We start from the raw sequence: 20,911 nt of genomic DNA, 5'->3' as shown, positions 1-20,911 counted from the left end.
ACAGAAGAGAAGGCTGAGTGGAGACTTAATAGCGGTCTACAAATATGGTGTCCACCACAGCTAGGGTCCTACTCATAGCAGTTGAGGGGGGTCTCTCATAGCAGCTGAGGGGAGTCGGTCCATATTCTGGTGTAGGCGACTGGAAATTTTCTATTGCTCTTCAGTAAAGTCTTTGTATTCTACTTTTTTCTTCAAGGGTTTTTCAACCGGACGACTCTCCGATATCAGCGTAGTATGACAGAATCTATCTTGACTCCTACGAGCAGAAGTCCAATTTTCTTTCAGGGTTTCCAAAAAAGAGATTCCTTCAGCTCCCCTTCTGCCAGTTCTCCTCAGACATGCTCACCAGCCTTCATCTTCTCCAAGTCTTCCCTGCCCATCACATCACCTAAAGTGGATTCCTTACCTTCTTTCATCCCACCTCCAATAACGGCTATTCGAGTAACTCCAACACAAGTAAAAGGAACTCCTCCTCTTCACACACCACCCAGAACTGGCCGTGAAGATCTACCATTCCGAGCTGAATATGTAACCGTAAGTCCAGCAGAGCAGAACGCTGCAGCCCTGAACTCCAAGCCACAGGCAAGACCCCAGCACCAAGACCTCCATAGTGAAGATACTTCTGGCAGGTCAGCGTGTCTGTACAAAGCAGAGCTTGTGGCAGTTAACGCCCCCTCGACATCTCCTGAGGTACAAGAACTCCCAAATAAAATAGCCAAATTGCCAACAAACTTCACAGCAATAAAGTCTGTAATATCCTTTCCTCCTCCTGTGACAGAGGTAGCATTCACTAGTCCAGCACCAATCACAGAGCCCAAAATACCTGCTGCTCCACAGAGTACAGAGAAAGTATTACCTACACCTCCATCTGCTCTTGGGGGTATAGAGCCTACTACATCTGCTGCAGACATCACTCCACCTGCTCCAGCTTCACAGGTCTTGTTGGCTTCTGCTCTAATCGCTCAAGAAGGTATAAATAAGACCTCAAACATCAATTTCTGCTCTGATGAAACAGTCATGTCCACCGACTTGGCATTATCACACGAACCCAAAAGGTCTTCTGGGTCGACTTCCTTGGTGTCTTTGTTAGCTCCGATTCCATATACCCCTTATCGCACACAGAGACCAGAGGGTAGCTCCTTGAGGAGCTCCTCTAGTGCTGTACCTTTAAGGCAGCATGCTCTGCTTTCTTCTATGGAGACTTCACCACTTGTGACTTTCAGCATTCCAAGCCCTGAGGCTTCACCCAGTTCTGCTGTTGAGTCCTCAAAAATATCACTGGAATCTAAAGATCCAGCTCTTGGTAAAGTCACTCAAAATTCATCCCCTACAACTTCACCTGTAACAGTAGCTGTGTGGTCCACTGGAGGCTCAGCTGAATCTCAAGTTAATATAATCCATACTAATATTTTAATACCAGAGTCTTCTTCCTTGACTGTTCCCATTGAGATTTCAGCTGAACTTCAATCATATGCTATTCAAGCTGACGATCTTTTACCAGAGCCTTCACCCATATCTTTTCCTACCAAAAGCTCTGCTGGACCTCAACTGCGTAACATCCATGCCGATATTCCATTAGTAGAGTCATCACATGAACCTCCATCCATTACCACTGAAAGCACTTCTAGTCAACTAAATGTCCAAGCTGACATTCCATTATTAGAGCCTACATATGAACCTCCATCCATTACCACTAGAACATTGTCTGGTCAACTAAATGTCCAAGCTGATACTCTAGGAATAGAGCTTTCACATGAACCTCCATCCAAAACCACTGAAGGATCTTCTGGTCAGCTAAATGACCAAGCAGCTATTCCATTAATGGAGTCTTCATCTGGACCTTCGTGTATTACCACTGAAGACTCTTCTGGTCAACTTAATGTCCAAGCTAATATTCTACTAAGAGAACTTACACATGAACTTCCTTCTAAGACCACACAAGGTTCTTCTTGTCAACTAAATGCCCAAGCAGATAGTCTATTACTGGAGTCTTCATCTGGATCTTCGTGTATTATCACTGAAGGATCGTCTATTCAAATAAATGTCCAAAGTGATATTCCATTATTACAGCTTGCATGTGAACCTCCATCCATTACCACTGAAGGATCTTCTGCTCCACTAAATGTCCAAGCGAATATTCAATTAATGCAGTCTTCATCCAAACCTTCACTGATTAGCAGTAAGGGATATTCTGGACCTCAACTCACTAATATCCAAACTGACATTCCATTACTGGAGTCTTCATCGGAATCTTTATGTATTACGACTGAAGGCTCTTTTGATCAACTATATGTCCAAGATGATAGTCCATTAGTAGAGCCTACATATAAATCTCAATCTATTACCACTGAAGGATCTTCTAGTCAACTTAATTTTCAAGCTGATATTCGATTAATGAAGTCTTCATCTGAATCTTCATGGATTACCACTGAAGGCTTTTCTGGGCCTCAACTTAATAATATACAAGCTGATATTCCATTATTAGAGCTTTCATATGAACCTTCATCAATTACCACTGAAGGATCTTCTGGTCAACTAAATGCCCAAGTTGATATTCCATCAATGGGGTCTTTATCTGAACCTTCACAGATTACCTCTGACGGTTCTTCTGGACCTCACCTTGATAATATTTATGCTGATATTCCGTTAATAGAGCATTCACATGGACCTCCATCAATTATCACTAAAAGCTCTCTTGGTCAGCTAAATATCCAAGCTGATATTCAAATAATGGAGTCTTCATCTGAATCTTCATGGACTACAACTGAAGGCTCTTCTGGGCCTCCATTCAATAATATTCAAGCAGATATGCCATTTGTGGAGCTTTCATATGAACCTCTATCCAAAACCAATGATGGACCTACTGATCAACTAAATGTCCAAGCTGATATGCCAGTAATTGACTGTCCTTCTGAACCTGCATGGATAACCTCTGATGGTTCTTCTGGACCTCAAGCTAATAATATCCATGCCAGTGTCCCTTTCATAGAGACATCACATGAACCTTCATCCATTATCCCTGAAGGCTATTCTGGTCAACTAAATATCAAAGCTGATATTCAAATAATGGAGTCTTCATCTGAATCTTCATGGATTACCACTGAAGGCTCTTCTGGACCTCCAAACAAAAATAATATTCAAGCAGATATTCCATTTGTAGAGCTTTCATATGATCTTCTATCCAAAACCACTGAAGGACCTTCTGATCAACTAAATGTCCAAACTTATATGCCAGTAATGGACTGTCCTCCTGAACCTTCATGGATAACCTCTGAAGGTTCTTCTGGACCTCAAGTTGATAATACCCATGCCAATATCCCATTAATAGAGACATCACATGAACCTTCATCCATTATCCCTGAAGGCTCTTCTGGTCAACTAAATATCCAAGCTGATATTCAATTTGCAGAGCTTTCATATGATCTTCTATCCAAAACCACTGAAGGACCTTCTGATCAACTAAATGTCCAAGCTTATATGCCAGTAATGGACTGTCCTTCTGAACCTTCATGGATAACCTCTGAAGGTTCTTCTGGACCTCAAGTTGATAATATCCATGCCAATATCCCATTAACAGAGACATCACATGACCCTTCATCCATTATCCCTGAAGGCTCTTCTGGTCAACTAAATATCCAAGCTGATATTCAAATAGTGGAGTCTTCATCTGAATCTTCATGGATTACCACTGAAGGCTCTTCTGGACCTCCAAACAAAAATAATATTCAAGCAGATATTCCATTTGTAGAGCTTTCATATGATCTTCTATCCAAAACCACTGAAGGACCTTCTGATCAACTAAATGTCCAAACTTATATGCCAGTAATGGACTGTCCTCCTGAACCTTCATGGATAACCTCTGAAGGTTCTTCTGGACCTCAAGTTGATAATACCCATGCCAATATCCCATTAATAGAGACATCACATGAACCTTCATCCATTATCCCTGAAGGCTCTTCTGGTCAACTAAATATCCAAGCTGATATTCAATTTGCAGAGCTTTCATATGATCTTCTATCCAAAACCACTGAAGGACCTTCTGATCAACTAAATGTCCAAGCTTATATGCCAGTAATGGACTGTCCTTCTGAACCTTCATGGATAACCTCTGAAGGTTCTTCTGGACCTCAAGTTGATAATATCCATGCCAATATCCCATTAACAGAGACATCACATGACCCTTCATCCATTATCCCTGAAGGCTCTTCTGGTCAACTAAATATCCAAGCTGATATTCAAATAGTGGAGTCTTCATCTGAATCTTCATGGATTACCACTGAAGGCTCTTCTGGACCTCCAAACAAAAATAATATTCAAGCAGATATTCCATTTGTAGAGCTTTCATATGATCTTCTATCCAAAACCACTGAAGGACCTTCTGATCAACTAAATGTCCAAACTTATATGCCAGTAATGGACTGTCCTCCTGAACCTTCATGGATAACCTCTGAAGGTTCTTCTGGACCTCAAGTTGATAATACCCATGCCAATATCCCATTAATAGAGACATCACATGAACCTTCATCCATTATCCCTGAAGGCTCTTCTGGTCAACTAAATATCCAAGCTGATATTCAATTTGCAGAGCTTTCATATGATCTTCTATCCAAAACCACTGAAGGACCTTCTGATCAACTAAATGTCCAAGCTTATATGCCAGTAATGGACTGTCCTTCTGAACCTTCATGGATAACCTCTGAAGGTTCTTCTGGACCTCAAGTTGATAATATCCATGCCAATATCCCATTAACAGAGACATCACATGACCCTTCATCCATTATCCCTGAAGGCTCTTCTGGTCAACTAAATATCCAAGCTGATATTCAAATAGTGGAGTCTTCATCTGAATCTTCATGGATTACCACTGAAGGCTCTTCTGGACCTCCAAACAAAAATAATATTCAAGCAGATATTCCATTTGTAGAGCTTTCATATGAACCTCTATCCAAAACCACTGATGGACCTACTGATCAACTAAATGTCCAAGCGTATATGCCAGTAATGGACTGTCCTTCTGAACCTTCATGGATAACCTCTGAAGGATCTTCTGGACCTCAAGTTGATAATATCCATGCCAATATCCTGCTAATAGAGACATCACATGAACCTTCATCCATCATCACTGAAGGTTCTTCTGGTCAACTAAATATCCAAGCTGATATTCAAATAATGGAGTCTTCATCTGAATCTTCATGGATTACCACTGAAGGCTCTTCTGGGCCTCCAAACAAAAATAATATCCAAGCCTATATTCCATTTGTAGAGCTTTCATATGAACCTCTATACAAAACCACTGAAGGACCATCTGATCAACTAAATGTCCAAGCTTCTATGCCAGTAATGGACTGTCCTTATATGCAATTTACAGAACCTTTATCTGGATCTTCATTCCTTCTTCCTGAAAGCTCAACTGAACCTCAATCAATTAATATCCAAGATGAGTTTTTATCTGAACCTCCATCTACCACCAAAAGCTGCTCTGGAGCTCAGCTAAATATTGTCCAAGCAGACAGTCCATTACGAGAGCCCCCATCAGTATCTTCATTCCTTTCTACTGGGAGATCTTTTGGACCTCAATCTAAAAATATGCAGGCTGAGGCTGAACCAGCACCCATTACCCTTGAAACCTGCTCTGGTCCTCAGCTAAGTGATGCCCAAACAAATACATCACTAGAATCTTCAGTTGTAGGCACATCCCTTTCAACTGTGAGCTCAGCCGAACCTCAGATTAATATTAATCAAGAAAGTGTCCTGTTACTGGAGTTTTTCTCCATATGTCCGCCCTGTCAGAGCTCAGGAGAACCTCAAGGTAGTAATATCCAAGCTAATATTCAGTCTTCACCAGTTTCATTATTTCGCTCTGAAATCTCAACTAAACCTCAACCTGAGAACATTCAACCTATTGCTTTACCACCGGCATCTTCTGTATCACCATCAGTTCAGACAACAATCTCATCTGAGTTTCATCCAAATTATACACTAACTGATATTCCACTGATGAGATCTTTGCCTGCATCTTCATCCTCACCCACTGAGGGTTTTTCTGAATCTCAACCCAAAAATATCCAAGATGACATACAGTTGGCGGAGCTCTTACCCATATCTTCCTCCATCCCCACAAAAAGTCCAGTTGAACGTCATCCGAATGATTTTCAGCCTAAAATTGTATTAGAAACGTCTTCACCCCCTCCCACTGACAGTTCAATTGAGTCTCAACTTGTTGAAACAGACCTTGCAGAACAAGAATCTTCATCAACATCTTCCATAGTTACCACCCTATGTTCCCCCGAATCACAACCCAATAACAGAAGTGGTGCTCAATCACCAGAGTCTATGGAGGCCTTTGCTGTTCCTTTCACTGAAAACTCACCAGAATCTCAGTCCAATTATGTCCAACCTGCCTACCTTGTACAAGAGTCATCCATTCCCACCAATGTCTCTCCTGAGTTTCAACCAAATTATATGGAAGCTGAAATTCTACCACTTGAGCCTCCACCTGCACTTCCAACAGAGGCTCAACTCCATTATATCCAAACTAACCCTCTACTAACAGAATCTTCATTTATAGGGGAGTTTTCACCCATTGCCATTGGGAGCACTGCTGAACCCCTACCATATAATGTTCACAAACATAGTTCACTCACAGAGACCACATCGGGGTCTTCATCCCCTTCCACTGAGAACATCCCTGAATCCCAACCATCTAATAATAATGAAAATAGCCCTTGGTTATTCTCTATTCCCATCTGCAGTGCCGAGGAGTCTCTACTCAATACTATACAAATGGAAGAAACACTAACCGAGTCAGCACCAGTGTCTACCTGCCCTGCCGCTAACATATCAGATCATGATGAAAAACCCAACTGTAGTAAGTTTGAGGTTCCATCTGAGGAGATCTCACTTCCACCCATCCTCATTCTAGAGGATGTTCTCCCCAATCAGTTTCTACCACCCTGTCTTCCCTCTGATTGTTCACCTGAATGCCCCTTAAGAAGCTCCTCACCCTCATGTGAAATGGTGTATGCTGAGAAAGTCATTCTATTTGAAGACCCTCACCCAGGTAGCCCACCAGTTAATGGAAATTTGATTATAATTGAGTCTGTGACAATAGATGACCCTGGTGAACTCAAGGAGAAGCTTGCAGGCAATGTTTTAGAAAATGTACCAGTCCATGATGTGCCGTCCTCCAGTAACATCATTGTGGCTGAAGATCCAGTGTCTGATCCCAAATTAATTCCCAGCTGTGAGCAACTTCTCAAGCAGTTCAGGAACTCTTCTGAAGCTTTGCTTTGATCTGCAGACTTCATTTACCTGGCTTTCGAGTATAACAGAGGTAAGTGACCACTTGGTTCTAGGCTTTCAGGATTGTGTTACTTGTCTTAAGGCCCTTTTAGACACAATGAGAACCTTACGATTCTCGTTTGCACGAGTGAACAAGCTGATGATGTCATCACCAGCTCGCTTGCGCTCATGCAGCCAGTTTAAGCTGTACGATTATCAGTGGGAATCATGTAGTTCTCGTTTATTTCTTGTTCAGTGTTTCACATTCTTAAACACATTCAGTGTTTAAACTGAACGAGAAGTGCATGAGCCGGCGATGATTTTTATGCGGCTGAAGCTGAACGATGAATGAGAACCACACAATTCTCGTTCAGTCATTGGCTCGTGTTTAGACTAAATGATTATTTTTCAGTTTCGCTTGTTTGAATTATCTGAATGATAATCATTGGTGTAAACGCAGCATTATTCACACCATTCATCACTTTCGAGCTTCTTATCACACTTGACCCCGCGGACACCATATTGTATTGGGCATGTTACTAACCTACCTTCTGTTTCGTATTCCTCCCTCTACCCACATGCTATATTCCTATATGCTTCTCTGACCATGGCTTCTCCCGGTTGACAGTTATTTTACACCCAGTTACATTGTGCCGGTAGTGAAGTGTCTAGACATGTTCCTCAAATCAGTAACTAATGGATCAGTCCATAATGTTTTGTCTTTTAGAAGTTGTGATGGCAACAGAATATGTGGAATATCTTTCACGTGAGAATTGTTTTTTCTCTACAGATTTTATGACCTGGTCGGTTGACAGTGTCCAACATGAAAATCACCTCAAAGTGTTGCCTTCTGTAAAGGTGATGCTATTAAAAAATGCTCATAAAGAAAATGACACTTCATATTATTGTCAAATAGACTGGAAGCGAGTCGAGTTAACGTCAGCATAAAAACAACTGAAAGTCATCTCCCTTTACTATGACCAACAAGCAAGAAGACAACTTGAGTCACTGATACCGATCAATCAAGAAGACAATGCTCGTTATCAACACCCATCAATCATGAAGACATCTCTAGTTATTAAGCACTCATCATCAATCAAGAAGATACCTCCAGGTCATTCTCACCCATCAAGAAGACACCTCCATTCCCCAACACCCATCAAGAAGACACCGCTAATCATCATCACCCATCAAGAAGACACCGCTAATCATCATCACCCATCAAGAAGACACCGCTAATCATCATCACCCATTAAGAAAACACCGCCTGTCCCCGACACCCATCAAGAGGACATCTCCAGTCATCCTCACCCATCAAAAAGACACCTCCAGTCATTATCATCCATCAATCAAGACAACATCTGCACACATTAAGTATCAATTGAGAAGACACCCCTGTCCATGGTCACCCATCAATCAGAAAGACGCCGCCAGTCATTGTTACCCATCACTCAAGAAGACCTCTGCAGTCACCAACATCCAACAGTCAAGAAGACACCTTCAGTCATCATCACTCATCAATCAAGAAGACATCTCCAATCACTAAGCACCCCATCAATCTGGAAGACACCTCAAGTCATCAACACCAGACCAGGAAGACAACTCTAATTACGGACACCCATCAATCAAGAAGACACCTATAGTCATCAACACCCATCAATTGAGAAGACACCTTCAGTCATTGTCACCTATTAATTGAGAAGACACTTTCAGTCACAGACATTCAACAATCAAGAAGACCTCTCCAGTCATTGGCACCCATCAAAAGAATAATTTCTAATCATTCACATTAATCCCAATTGATGATGGTGATGATGAAGAAGAGTCCTCATGTCTTCTACTCTAGGATGAAGAGCTCGATCCACAAGTGCACTTATATGTGTAAAACAGCTCAAGAACATAACATTGCATATTCATAAACTGGACACTTCTACCATCAAATCCTAATCTCGCACTGAACCTTCATCTTCTTTGTCTACTTATCACATGAATTGAGGGGATGGCACCATTACATGACGTATGGTGTGGCTGGTTCACACTGAGCTTTTTGGATGTTTCAGGGAGCCGTTTCTGGGATGGAGACACCCCCACTTCTGTATCACATAATATATGTATTGAACCTGTCACTAAATGTATAACGGTAGAGATGAATAAACACAGTATGCTATTATTCCGAAAGGAAGACTGCAGTCAGCTCATGTAAGTGGGATGAGGGATACTTTCACATATTTACAACCCCAATTCCAAAAGCAGGCTGCTGTATAAGATGTACAGAAATGTAACAGAAAAAAAAACTGCAATGATTTTGGAAATGTCATCCAACCATATTGTATAGACAATAGATCACAGAACATATCAGAGGGGGACAAATGTTAATTTCATTTATAGCTCATTTAGCAATTGATGGCCGCAACACATCTCACACTAGTTGGGACAGGACCATGCTCAACAGTTCTGGGTCATCTTTACTAGGTTTTGTGTTTCATAATGCGCCAAATTTTTCTATTAGTGAGAAGTGTGGACTGCAGGCGGCCGGTTCACCCCAGACTCTTCTCCTATGAAGCCATGCTGTTGTGATGGATGTAGTATATGGCGGAAGGTCTGGACTGCAGGCGGCCGGTTCACCCCGGACTCTTCTCCTGTGAAGTTGTTGTGATGGATGTAGTATATGGTGGAAGGTCTGGACTGCAGGCGGCCGGTTCACCCCGGACTCTTCTCCTGTGAAGTTGTTGTGATGGATGTAGTATATGGTGGAAGGTCTGGACTGCAGGCGGCCGGTTCACCCTGGACTCTTCTCCTGTGAAGCCATGCTGTTGTGATGGATGCAGTATGTGGTGGAAGGTCCGGACTGCAGGCGGCCGGTTCACCCCGGACTCTTCTCCTGTGAAGCTGTTGTGATGGAATTAGTATTCGGTGGAAGGTCTGGACTGCAGGCGGACGGTTCACCCCAGACTCTTCTCCTGTGAAGCCATGCTGCTGTGATGGATGCAGTATATGGTGGAAGGTCTGGCCTGCAGGCGGTCAGTTTACCCTGGGCTCTTCTCCTGTGAAGCTGTTGTGATGGATGCAGTATGTGGTTTAACATTGTCTTGCTGCAATATTCAAGACCTTCCCTGACAGAGACGTTGTCTGGATGGAGTATATGTTGTTCTACACCCTCTATATACTGCTTAGCATTGATAGTGCCTTTCAAGATGTTTAAGCTGCCCATGCTATAGCCACTAATGCCACCCCATACCCTCAGAGATACAGAACTGTGTGCTGGTAAGAGGACAGGGACCATCCAGCTTGTTAAGTCCACAGGTGGTTTTTAGGGATGAGCGAGTATCCTCGCTAAGGCACTACTCGCTCGAGTAATGTGCCTTAGCCAAGTATCTCCCTGCTCGTCCCTAAAGATTCGGGGCCGCCGCAGCTGACAGGTGAGTTGCGGCGGGGAGCAGGGGAGAGCGGGCGGGAGAGAGAGATCTCCCCTCCGTTCCTCCCTGCTCTCCCCCGCAGCTCCCCGCCCCGCGGCGGCACCCGAATCTTTCAGGACGAGCGGGGACATACTCGGCTAAGGCACATTACTCAAGCGAGTAGTGCCTTAGCGAGTATACTCGCTCATCCCTAATGGTTTTCAATAAGAAATTCACAATATGATTCATCTGCCCACAGAACAGTTTTCCATTGTAAATGGGTTTTGGACCAGAGAAGACGCCGGCGCTTCTGGATTGTGGTGATATTTGGCTTCTTCTCTGCATGATGCAGCTCTAACTTGTCTTTTGTGGACTGCAGGGTGAACTGTGTACAGTACAGAATCATGCCTGTATATAATGCAGCGGCCCCTGAGGGCCGGTAGATCTCCAGCATCCAGTACTGACCGTCAGCCTTGTCCCTTGTGCTCATGAAGTTCTCTGGATGATATTATGGACTGTAGCTGCTGGGATGTTCAGAGTCTTCAGAACTTTATGTTGCAGAACATTTTCTGAAATTCTTCCACAATTATTAGATGCAGATTTCACAGATCGGTGAACCTCCGACCATCTTTACTTCTGGGAGACTCGGCCTCTCTAACAGCTCTTGTTATAGTCATGTGACCCAGTGGAAAATGTGACTCTCCAGCTGTTTCTCATCAGTAACACTTTTCCAGCCTTTTGTTATCCCAACTTTTATGAGATGGATGGCTGCCATCAATTTCTAAATGAGTTAGCTTTTTTAACAGAAAAATGCCCCCCCCCCCTCTCTGATGCGTTCTGTTGTGGATAAAATATGGTTAGATGAGATTTCCAAATCATTGTAATCCTTTTCTTTCTTTACATTTAAGCGTCCTAACTTTTTGGGAAGTGGGGCTGTACACCCATATCTATGACTGATATCAGCCGTTCCTCCTATAACAGTGGTACATTGTGTTTGATACACTAAGTCCAACAGCCCAACTGGCTTCCAGCCTGCAGCATTCTACTCACCCAGCCTGACCACTGACCTCTTTCCCCTGGCATCTACGTGTGGCGTCTGTCCGGTATGCAGCACAGAAGCCGAGGGAAGAGGTCAACAGTCACAGACTCTGCAGTGCGGCTACTAGACCAGAGCTGCAGGCTGGGCCAATAGGGAGGTCGCTGCTCCTACTGGAAATACCATGGAGGGGGGGGGGGGCAATCTAGGGGACGCTATTACTACTGCAGCCTCTATAGAAGGCAGCATTACTACTGGAGCCACTGTGGGAGCCTCTATTACTACTGCGGCCACGATGAGTATGGGCTCGTTCACACGGGTGTAAGTGCATTTCAGTCGCGCGGAAATGTGCGGCGTATTTGCGCGACCAAAAGTGACTTACATCTGCGTTTTCTGCTGTTCTGGCAGACCGCAGCCAGGCCCAGACTACAGTCTTACAGTTGGTTGTGAAGGCAGCTAGACGCCTGATGTGGCCCTCAGTGAAAAGGAGTTGGACAACCCCTGGTGTAAGGGACCAGACATGAACATAGTAGGCCAACACGCATGGCGCCCGCGGCTGGTAACTCATCAGATGTGTAGCACCCGAGTGTGGGCGGTAACCCTTTATTGACATATAATAATAATATTCTGTTAGTAGATATTTGGTTAGGCTGTAGTCCTCATAAAGCTTTCATCCTGCCAGGACCCGCTACATCATCAAGACTGGTACCAACACCATGACGGGTCTTGTGACCCCATGAGCAGCATCCTAAGGCATAGCATAGGTGAATCCTCATCACCCTGCAGTGGGAGGAGCTGACTCCATGCTCTTAGTTCCCCCTTGTCACCCTGCAGTGGGAGGAGCTGATTCCATGCTCTTAGCTCCCGTCTATGATGCTGCAGTGGGAGGAGCTGACTCCATGCTCTTGGTTTCCCCTTATCACCCTGCAGTGGGAGGAGCTGACTCCATGCTCTTGGTTCCCCATTTTCACCCTGCAGTGGGTGGAGCTGACTCCATGCTCTTGGTTCCCCCTTATCACCCTGCAGTGGGAGGAGCTTGCCCCATTACAGTACAGTAAGATTTTGTACTTCTACTCTATATAAATAGTTGCCACCTTTTAGTGCATTCAGTATCGCTGTGGTTTGTAGGGTTTGGCACAGCAGATCTGTAGGGTTACCCTGTCGTGGGACAACGTATAGGAATCTGAAGACCCGGTTAATATGCATCATATTACTATATTGCACTGCCCGCCACCGGCTCTGGTGATGGCTGCCATGTACTCATGGCATCTGGTCCCTTCCTGTCCTTAGTGTTGTCCCTCTTCATCTCCCGCACGCTAATGTCATTGGCCGTGATTGAGGACAGTGGTGCACTTGCTTTCCTTCTGCCGGTGTCCCCGAGAGGTGGTCAGGACAGACCCCGTGTGTTAATCTCATTCACGCTTATTACATGTCAGAAACAGTAAAATAGCAGCCTCAAACGAGGACCGCAGAAGAGTGGGCAGCTCCCGCCAGCATCAGACATGGCTGCCACTGGCCTCGCTTCTCCTGCTGGACTGGTTAGTGGCCAGCTCACACTTGGCTTTGGAGCCAGTTACGGGGGTCCAGTTTGGTTTTCAGGCTCTTAAGGTTCTTGCGGGTCTGACTCCCTCTTTCAGAGTCGGGCGTGCTGCTGCCGCTGCTGCTGCTGCTTTTTCTTGCCTGCGGACGAGGACTTTCAGCTCTTCTTGATCCTCGGCCAGACGGACTCTCAGCCATTTTCAGCCCACGGCTCTTTAGGGATGTTAGTTTAGCATCCAGGGAAAGTGTTCGAGGTCTGTATTTGGAGGTCTGGGCTGGAGGACTGTCACATTCGGAGGAGGAAGAATAAGAAGGACGTCCAGGGGAAGGGCTATGGAAGAAAGATGTCCAAGGTGGTGGATCAAGACCCCTCTGGAGCTCAAATTCCTTCATCCTCTGGGACAGAAGGTCAGGAATGGGGCCCAGGCCCTCAATAGCTGTAGGAGCGGAAAGGCAACGTTAGTAAGTAGGTTTCTGCATGAAGACGGTCACACCACAGATCTGCGTGACCTACAGACTCCACTGACGGACAGGACTTAACGACCACTATATACCCAAGCCCACGACCAAGTACATGAAATCACAAGAGTCCGGGCGGACTTCACGTATCTACAGTCAATGAGAAAAATGCCCCAGAAGAGCAAATCCTGGTGGACTCTACACTGTGACTAAGGCCATGAGCCGTCGGGGAGTGAGGGCATCTACCTACTAGGGAAGCCACTACACAACAAGCTGCTTTGTGATGTCCGTGAGGGGCCACAAGTGCAAAGGGTCACGTCTTACAAACCTTTCAGTGTAATAGGTGCACAGCAGTGATCGGATTTCAGCAGACACTGCATTATCCTGCAGCAGCAGCCCCTCATCACTGGGGGCAGCAGAGAGAGCTGGGCAGAAGGAAGGGCATGGACCATGCAGAAGGAGAAGAGCAGAGATGGAAGAGAGAGGGCACCATGCAAGGCATGCAGACACAGGAGAGAGAAAAAGAGAGTGTTATTCTGAATGTAAGAGACAGACAAGTGTGAGGTTAGTAGCCATGACAGAGGACACAACCCACAATCATCTGCCCCTCATCTCCATTCATCCATGTCACACGGCTTATATCTGACCATTGTCTGTGTGTATAGCATCCCTCACTCACCACCTCGCCATACTGTGCACATCTCCACCCCGCCATACCGGGCACATCTCTGCCCCGCCATACCGCGCACATCTCTGCCCCGCCATACCGCGCACATCTCCGCCCCGCCATACCGTGCACATCTCCGCCCCGCCATACCGCGCACATCTCCGCCCCGCCATACCGCGCACATCTCCGCCCCGCCATACCGCGCACATCTCCGCCCCGCCATACCGCGCACATCTCCGCCCCGCCATACCGCGCACATCTCCGCCCCGCCATACCGCGCACATCTCCGCCCCGCCATACCGCGCACATCTCCGCCCCGCCATACCGCGCACATCTCCGCCCCGCCATATCGCGCACATCTCCAGCCCTTTACCTTCTGTATGCCCCCATTACTTGTAGTATGTAACCTCGTTGGAGCAGGACCCTCACCCCATTGCTTGTAGTATGTAAGCTCGTTGGAGCAGGACCCTCACCCCATTACTTGTAGTATGTAAGCTCGTTGGAGCAGGACCCTCACCCCTACTGTCTCCATCAGCTGATTACTATGTAACCGCGGTTCTGTAATTTTTGCACTTTTGTCTTTCTGTATCCCCCTGTCCAGAGGTGTAACTTGAAGCTCCTGAGCCCCAATGCAAAACCTGTAACCGGGCCCCCAACTAGAGTGCTTTATTCATAGTACTAGGTTTCATATATGGAGTAGAGAGACGTTATGGGCCCCCTAAGGCTCCTGGGCCTGGGTGCAACCACATCCCCTATAGTTACGCCTCAGCCCCTGTCTATGTAAGCGCTGGGGAATATGTTGGCGCTATACAAATAAAGATTATTAATTATTCTCCTCCCCATCCCCCCACTCCTTCAGCCATCCCCCTCTACCCCCATCTCCTCCGCAACCCCCCACTCCTTCAGCCATCCCCCTCTACCCCCATCTCCTCCGCATCCCCCCACTCCTTCAGTCATCCCCCTCTACCCCCATCTCCTCCCCATCTCCCTGCTCCTTCAGTCATCCCCCTCTACCCCCATCTCCTCCCCATCCCCCCCACGGCTCCGTCAGTCATGCCCCTCTACCCCCATCCCACTGCTCCTTCAGGCATCCACCTTTACCCCCATCCCCCCATCTCCATCCCATCCCCCCCGCTCCTTCAGTCATCCCCCACTACCCCATCTCCTCTCTATCCCCCCGCTCCTTCAGTCATCCCCCTCTACCCCATCTCCTCTCTATCCCCCCGCTCCTTCAGTCATCCCCCTCTACCCCCATCTCCCCGCTCCTTCAGTCATCCCCCTCTACCCCCATCTCCTCCACATTCCCCGCTCCTTCTGTCATCCCCCTCTACCCCCATCTCCTCCCCATCCCCCCGCTCCTTCAGTCACCCCCTCTACCCCATCTCCTCCCCATCCACCCCTTGCTCATTCAGTCATCCTCCTCTACCCTCACCTCTTCCCCATCCCCCCGCTCCTTCAGTCATCCCCCTCTACCCCATCTCCTCCCCATCCCCCCAGCTCCTTCAGTCATCCCCCTGCTCATTCAGTCATCCCCTTCTACCCCATCTCCTGCACATCCCCCGCTCCTTCAGTCATCCCCCTCCACCCCTATCTCCTGCACATCCCCCACTCCTTCAGTCATCCCGCTCTACCCCCATCTCCTCCCCATCCCCCCCACCGCTCCTTCAGTCATGCCCCTCTACCCCCATCCCAGTGCTCCTTCAGTCATCCACCTCTACCCCCATCTCCATCCCATCCCCCCCACTCCTTCAGTCATCCCCCTCTACCCCCATCTCCTCTCTATCCCCCCGCTCCTTCAGTCATCCCCCTCTACCCCCATCTCCCCGCTCCTTCAGTCATCCCCCTCTACCCCCAGCTCCTCCACATCCCCCGCTCCGCTCCTTCAGTCATCCCCCTCTACCCCCATCTCCTCTCCATCCCCCTAGCTCCTTCAGTCATCCCCCTGCTCATTCAGTCATCCACCTATACCCCCATCTCCTCCCCATCCCCCCAGCTCCTTCAGTCATCCCCCTGCTCCTTCAGTCATCCCCCTCTACCCCCATCTCCTCCCCATCCCCCCTGCTCCTTCGGTCATCCCCCTGCTCATTCAGTCATCCCCCTCTACCCCTATCTCCTGCACATCCCCCGCTCCTTCAGTCATCCCTCTGTATCCCCATCTCCTCCCCATCCCCCCCGCTCCTTTAGTCATTCCCCTCTACCCCCATCTCCTTCCCATCCCCTCGCTTCTTCAGTAATCCTAATCCCCCTCTACCACCATCTCCTTCCCATCCCCCCGCTCCTTCAGTCATCCCTCTCTACCCCCATCTCCTCCCCATCCCCCCTGCTCCTTCATTCATCCCCATCTATCCCCATCTCCCAGCTCTTTCAGTCATCCCCCTCTACCCCATCTCCACCCCATCCCCCCGCTCCTTCAGTCACCCCCTCTACCCCATCTCCTCCCCATCCACCCCTTGCTCATTAAGTCATCCCCATCTACCCTCATCTCCTCCGAATACCCCCGCTCCTTTAGACATCCCCCTCTACCACTATCTCCTCCCTATCCCCCCCACTCTTTGTCATCCCCCTCTACCCTCATCTCCTCCCCATCCCGCCGCTCCTTCAGTCATCCCCCTCTACGCCCATCTCCTCCCCATCCCCCCGCTCCTTCAGTCATCCCCCTCTACCCTCATCTCCCCCCATCTCCCTGCTCCTTCATTCATCCCCCTCTACCCCCATCCTCCCGTTCCTTCAGTCATCCCCCTCTACCCCCATCTCCTGCCCATCCCCCCGGCTCCTTCAGTCATCCCCCTCTACCCCCATCTCCTGCCCATCCCCCCACTCCTTCAGTCATCCCCCTCTACCCCCATCTCCTCCCCATCTCCCTGCTCCTTCAGTCATCCCCCTCTACCCCCATCTCCTCCCCATCCCCCCCACGGCTCCGTCAGTCATGCCCCTCTACCCCCATCCCACTGCTCCTTCAGGCATCCACCTTTACCCCCATCCCCCCATCTCCATCCCATCCCCCCCGCTCCTTCAGTCATCCCCCACTACCCCATCTCCTCTCTATCCCCCCGCTCCTTCAGTCATCCCCCTCTACCCCATCTCCTCTCTATCCCCCCGCTCCTTCAGTCATCCCCCTCTACCCCCATCTCCCCGCTCCTTCAGTCATCCCCCTCTACCCCCATCTCCTCCACATTCCCCGCTCCTTCTGTCATCCCCCTCTACCCCCATCTCCTCCCCATCCCCCCGCTCCTTCAGTCACCCCCTCTACCCCATCTCCTCCCCATCCACCCCTTGCTCATTCAGTCATCCTCCTCTACCCTCACCTCTTCCCCATCCCCCCGCTCCTTCAGTCATCCCCCTCTACCCCATCTCCTCCCCATCCCCCCAGCTCCTTCAGTCATCCCCCTGCTCATTCAGTCATCCCCTTCTACCCCATCTCCTGCACATCCCCCGCTCCTTCAGTCATCCCCCTCCACCCCTATCTCCTGCACATCCCCCACTCCTTCAGTCATCCCGCTCTACCCCCATCTCCTCCCCATCCCCCCCACCGCTCCTTCAGTCATGCCCCTCTACCCCCATCCCAGTGCTCCTTCAGTCATCCACCTCTACCCCCATCTCCATCCCATCCCCCCCACTCCTTCAGTCATCCCCCTCTACCCCCATCTCCTCTCTATCCCCCCGCTCCTTCAGTCATCCCCCTCTACCCCCATCTCCCCGCTCCTTCAGTCATCCCCCTCTACCCCCAGCTCCTCCACATCCCCCGCTCCGCTCCTTCAGTCATCCCCCTCTACCCCCATCTCCTCTCCATCCCCCTAGCTCCTTCAGTCATCCCCCTGCTCATTCAGTCATCCACCTATACCCCCATCTCCTCCCCATCCCCCCAGCTCCTTCAGTCATCCCCCTGCTCCTTCAGTCATCCCCCTCTACCCCCATCTCCTCCCCATCCCCCCTGCTCCTTCGGTCATCCCCCTGCTCATTCAGTCATCCCCCTCTACCCCTATCTCCTGCACATCCCCCGCTCCTTCAGTCATCCCTCTGTATCCCCATCTCCTCCCCATCCCCCCCGCTCCTTTAGTCATTCCCCTCTACCCCCATCTCCTTCCCATCCCCTCGCTTCTTCAGTAATCCTAATCCCCCTCTACCACCATCTCCTTCCCATCCCCCCGCTCCTTCAGTCATCCCTCTCTACCCCCATCTCCTCCCCATCCCCCCTGCTCCTTCATTCATCCCCATCTATCCCCATCTCCCAGCTCTTTCAGTCATCCCCCACCCCTTCTCCTCCCCATCCCCCTGCTTCAGTCATCCCCCTCTACCCCATCTCCACCCCATCGCCCCGCTCCTTCAGTCACCCCCTCTACCCCATCTCCTCCCCATCCACCCCTTGCTCATTAAGTCATCCCCATCTACCCTCATCTCCTCCGAATACCCCCGCTCCTTTAGACATCCCCCTCTACCACTATCTCCTCCCTATCCCCCCCACTCTTTGTCATCCCCCTCTACCCTCATCTCCTCCCCATCCCGCCGCTCCTTCAGTCATCCCCCTCTACGCCCATCTCCTCCCCATCCCCCCGCTCCTTCAGTCATCCCCCTCTACCCTCATCTCCCCCCATCTCCCTGCTCCTTCATTCATCCCCCTCTACCCCCATCCTCCCGTTCCTTCAGTCATCCCCCTCTACCCCCATCTCCTGCCCATCCCCCCGGCTCCTTCAGTCATCCCCCTCTACCCCCATCTCCTGCCCATCCCCCCGGCTGCTTCAGTCATCCCCCTCTACCCCCATCTCTCCATCCCCCTAGCTCCTTCAGTCACCCCCCTGCTCATTCAGTCATCCACCTGCTCATTCGGTCATCCCCCTCTACCCTCATCTCCTCCACATCCCCCGCTCCTTCAGTCATCCCCCTCTATCCCCATCTCCTCCCCATTCCCCCTGATCCTTCAATCACCCCCCCCCCACCCATTCTCCTCCCCATCCCCCTGCTCCTTCAGTCACCCCTGCACCCATTCTCCTCCCCATCCCCCTGCTCCTTCAGTCACCCCTGCACCCATTCTCCTCCCCATCCCCCTGCTCCTTCAGTCATCTCCCTCTACCCCCATCTCCCCACTCCTTCAGTCATTCCCCTCTACCCCCATCTCCTCCCCATCCCCCCACTCCTTCAGTCACCCCCTCTACCCCCATCTCCTCCCCATCCTCCCGTTCCTTCAGTCATCCCCCTCTACCCCCCATCTCCTGTCCATCCCCCCCGCTCCTTCAGTCATCCCCTTCTACCCCCATCTCCTTCCCCTCCCCCGGCTCCTTCAGTCATCCCCCTCTACCCCCATCTCCTCCCCGGCTCCTTCAGTCATCCCCCTCTACCCATCTCCTCCCCATCCCCCCCCCCTCTGCTCCTTCAGTCATCCCCCTCTACCCCATCTCCTCTCCATCCCCCTAGCTCCTTCAGTCATCTCCCTGCTCATTCAGTCATCCACCTCTACCCCCATCTCCTCCCCATCCCCCCAGCTCCTTCAGTCATCCCCCTATACCCCCATCTCCTCCCCATCCCCCCAGCTCCTTCAGTCATCCCCCTCTACCCAATCTCCTGCACATCCCCCGCTCCTTCAGTCATCCCCCTGCTCATTCAGTCATCCCCCTCTACCCCCATCTCCTGCACATCCCCCGCTCCTTCAGTCATCCCCCTGTATCCCCATCTCCTCCCCATCGCCCCGCTCCTTTAGTCATCCCCCTCTACCCCCATCCCCTCCGCATCGCACCACTCCTTTTGTCATCCCCCTCTACCCCCATCTCCTCCCCATCCTCCTGCTTCTTTAGTCATCCCCCTCTAACCCCATCCCCTCCGCATCGCACCACTCCTTTAGTCATCCCCCTCTACCCCCATCCCCTCCCCATCCTCCTGCTTCTTTAGTCATCCCCCTCTACCCCCATCTCCTCCCCATCGCCCCGCTCCTTTAGTCATCCCCCTCTACCCCCATCTCCTCTCAATCGCCTCGCTCCTTTAGTCATCTCCCTCTACCCCCATCTCCTCCCCATCGCCCCGCTCCTTTAGTCATCCCCCTCTACCCCCATCCCCTCCCCATCGCCCCACTCCTTTAGTCATCCCCCTCTACCCCCATCTCCTCCCCATCGGCCCGCTCCTTTAGTCATCTCCCTCTACCCCCATCTCCTCCCCATCGCCCCGCACCTTTAGTCATCCCCCTCTACCCCCATCTCCTCCCCATCCTCCTGCTTCTTTAGTCATCCCCCTCTACCCCCATCTCCTCCCCATCGGCCCGCTCCTTTAGTCATCTCCCTCTACCCCCATCTCCTCCCCATCGCCCCGCTCCTTTAGTCATCCCCCTCTACCCCCATCCCCTCCCCATCCTCCTGCTTCTTTAGTCATCCCCCTCTACCCCCATCTCCTCCCCATCGCCCCGCTCCTTTAGTCATCTCCCTCTACCCCCATCTCCTCCCCATCGCCCCGCTCCTTTAGTCATCCCCCTCTACCCCCATCCCCGCCCCATCCTCCTGCTTCTTTAGTCATCCCCCTCTACCCCCATCTCCTCCCCATCGCCCCGCTCCT

At 49.8% G+C, this 20,911-nt stretch overlaps 2 protein-coding genes across 5 annotated transcripts in view; one reads left to right on the top strand and one right to left on the bottom strand.

Moving 5' to 3' along the window:
- LOC136572326 (mucin-16-like) overlaps positions 1 to 9,459 on the top strand; it is a 93,419-nt gene extending 83,960 nt beyond the window's left edge. The window contains exons 11-12 of the mRNA XM_066572816.1: positions 197 to 7,333; positions 8,072 to 9,459. Of these exons, the coding sequence (XP_066428913.1) occupies positions 197 to 7,293 (7,097 nt within the window). The 3' untranslated portion in view covers positions 7,294 to 7,333; positions 8,072 to 9,459. The remainder of the gene's footprint in view (positions 1 to 196; positions 7,334 to 8,071) is intronic.
- A 2,827-nt stretch (positions 9,460 to 12,286) lies between these two features.
- RTKN (rhotekin) overlaps positions 12,287 to 20,911 on the bottom strand; it is a 49,414-nt gene continuing 40,789 nt past the window's right edge. For 3 of the 4 annotated variants that reach the window (XM_066572823.1, XM_066572821.1, XM_066572822.1), the window contains one exon: positions 12,287 to 13,688. In XM_066572823.1, the coding sequence (XP_066428920.1) occupies positions 13,264 to 13,688 (425 nt within the window). In that variant the 3' untranslated portion in view covers positions 12,287 to 13,263. Of the gene's footprint in view, positions 13,689 to 13,718; positions 14,136 to 20,911 lie in introns of those variants that run through there. The other variant, XM_066572824.1, reaches the window with a different exon arrangement.

The sequence above is a fragment of the Eleutherodactylus coqui genome, chromosome 7 (genome assembly GCF_035609145.1).
Source record: "Eleutherodactylus coqui strain aEleCoq1 chromosome 7, aEleCoq1.hap1, whole genome shotgun sequence".
Lineage (NCBI taxonomy): Eukaryota > Metazoa > Chordata > Amphibia > Anura > Eleutherodactylidae > Eleutherodactylus > Eleutherodactylus coqui.
Note: the sequence above shows the minus strand (reverse complement) of the source record. Positions and strands in the feature narration are given on the sequence as shown.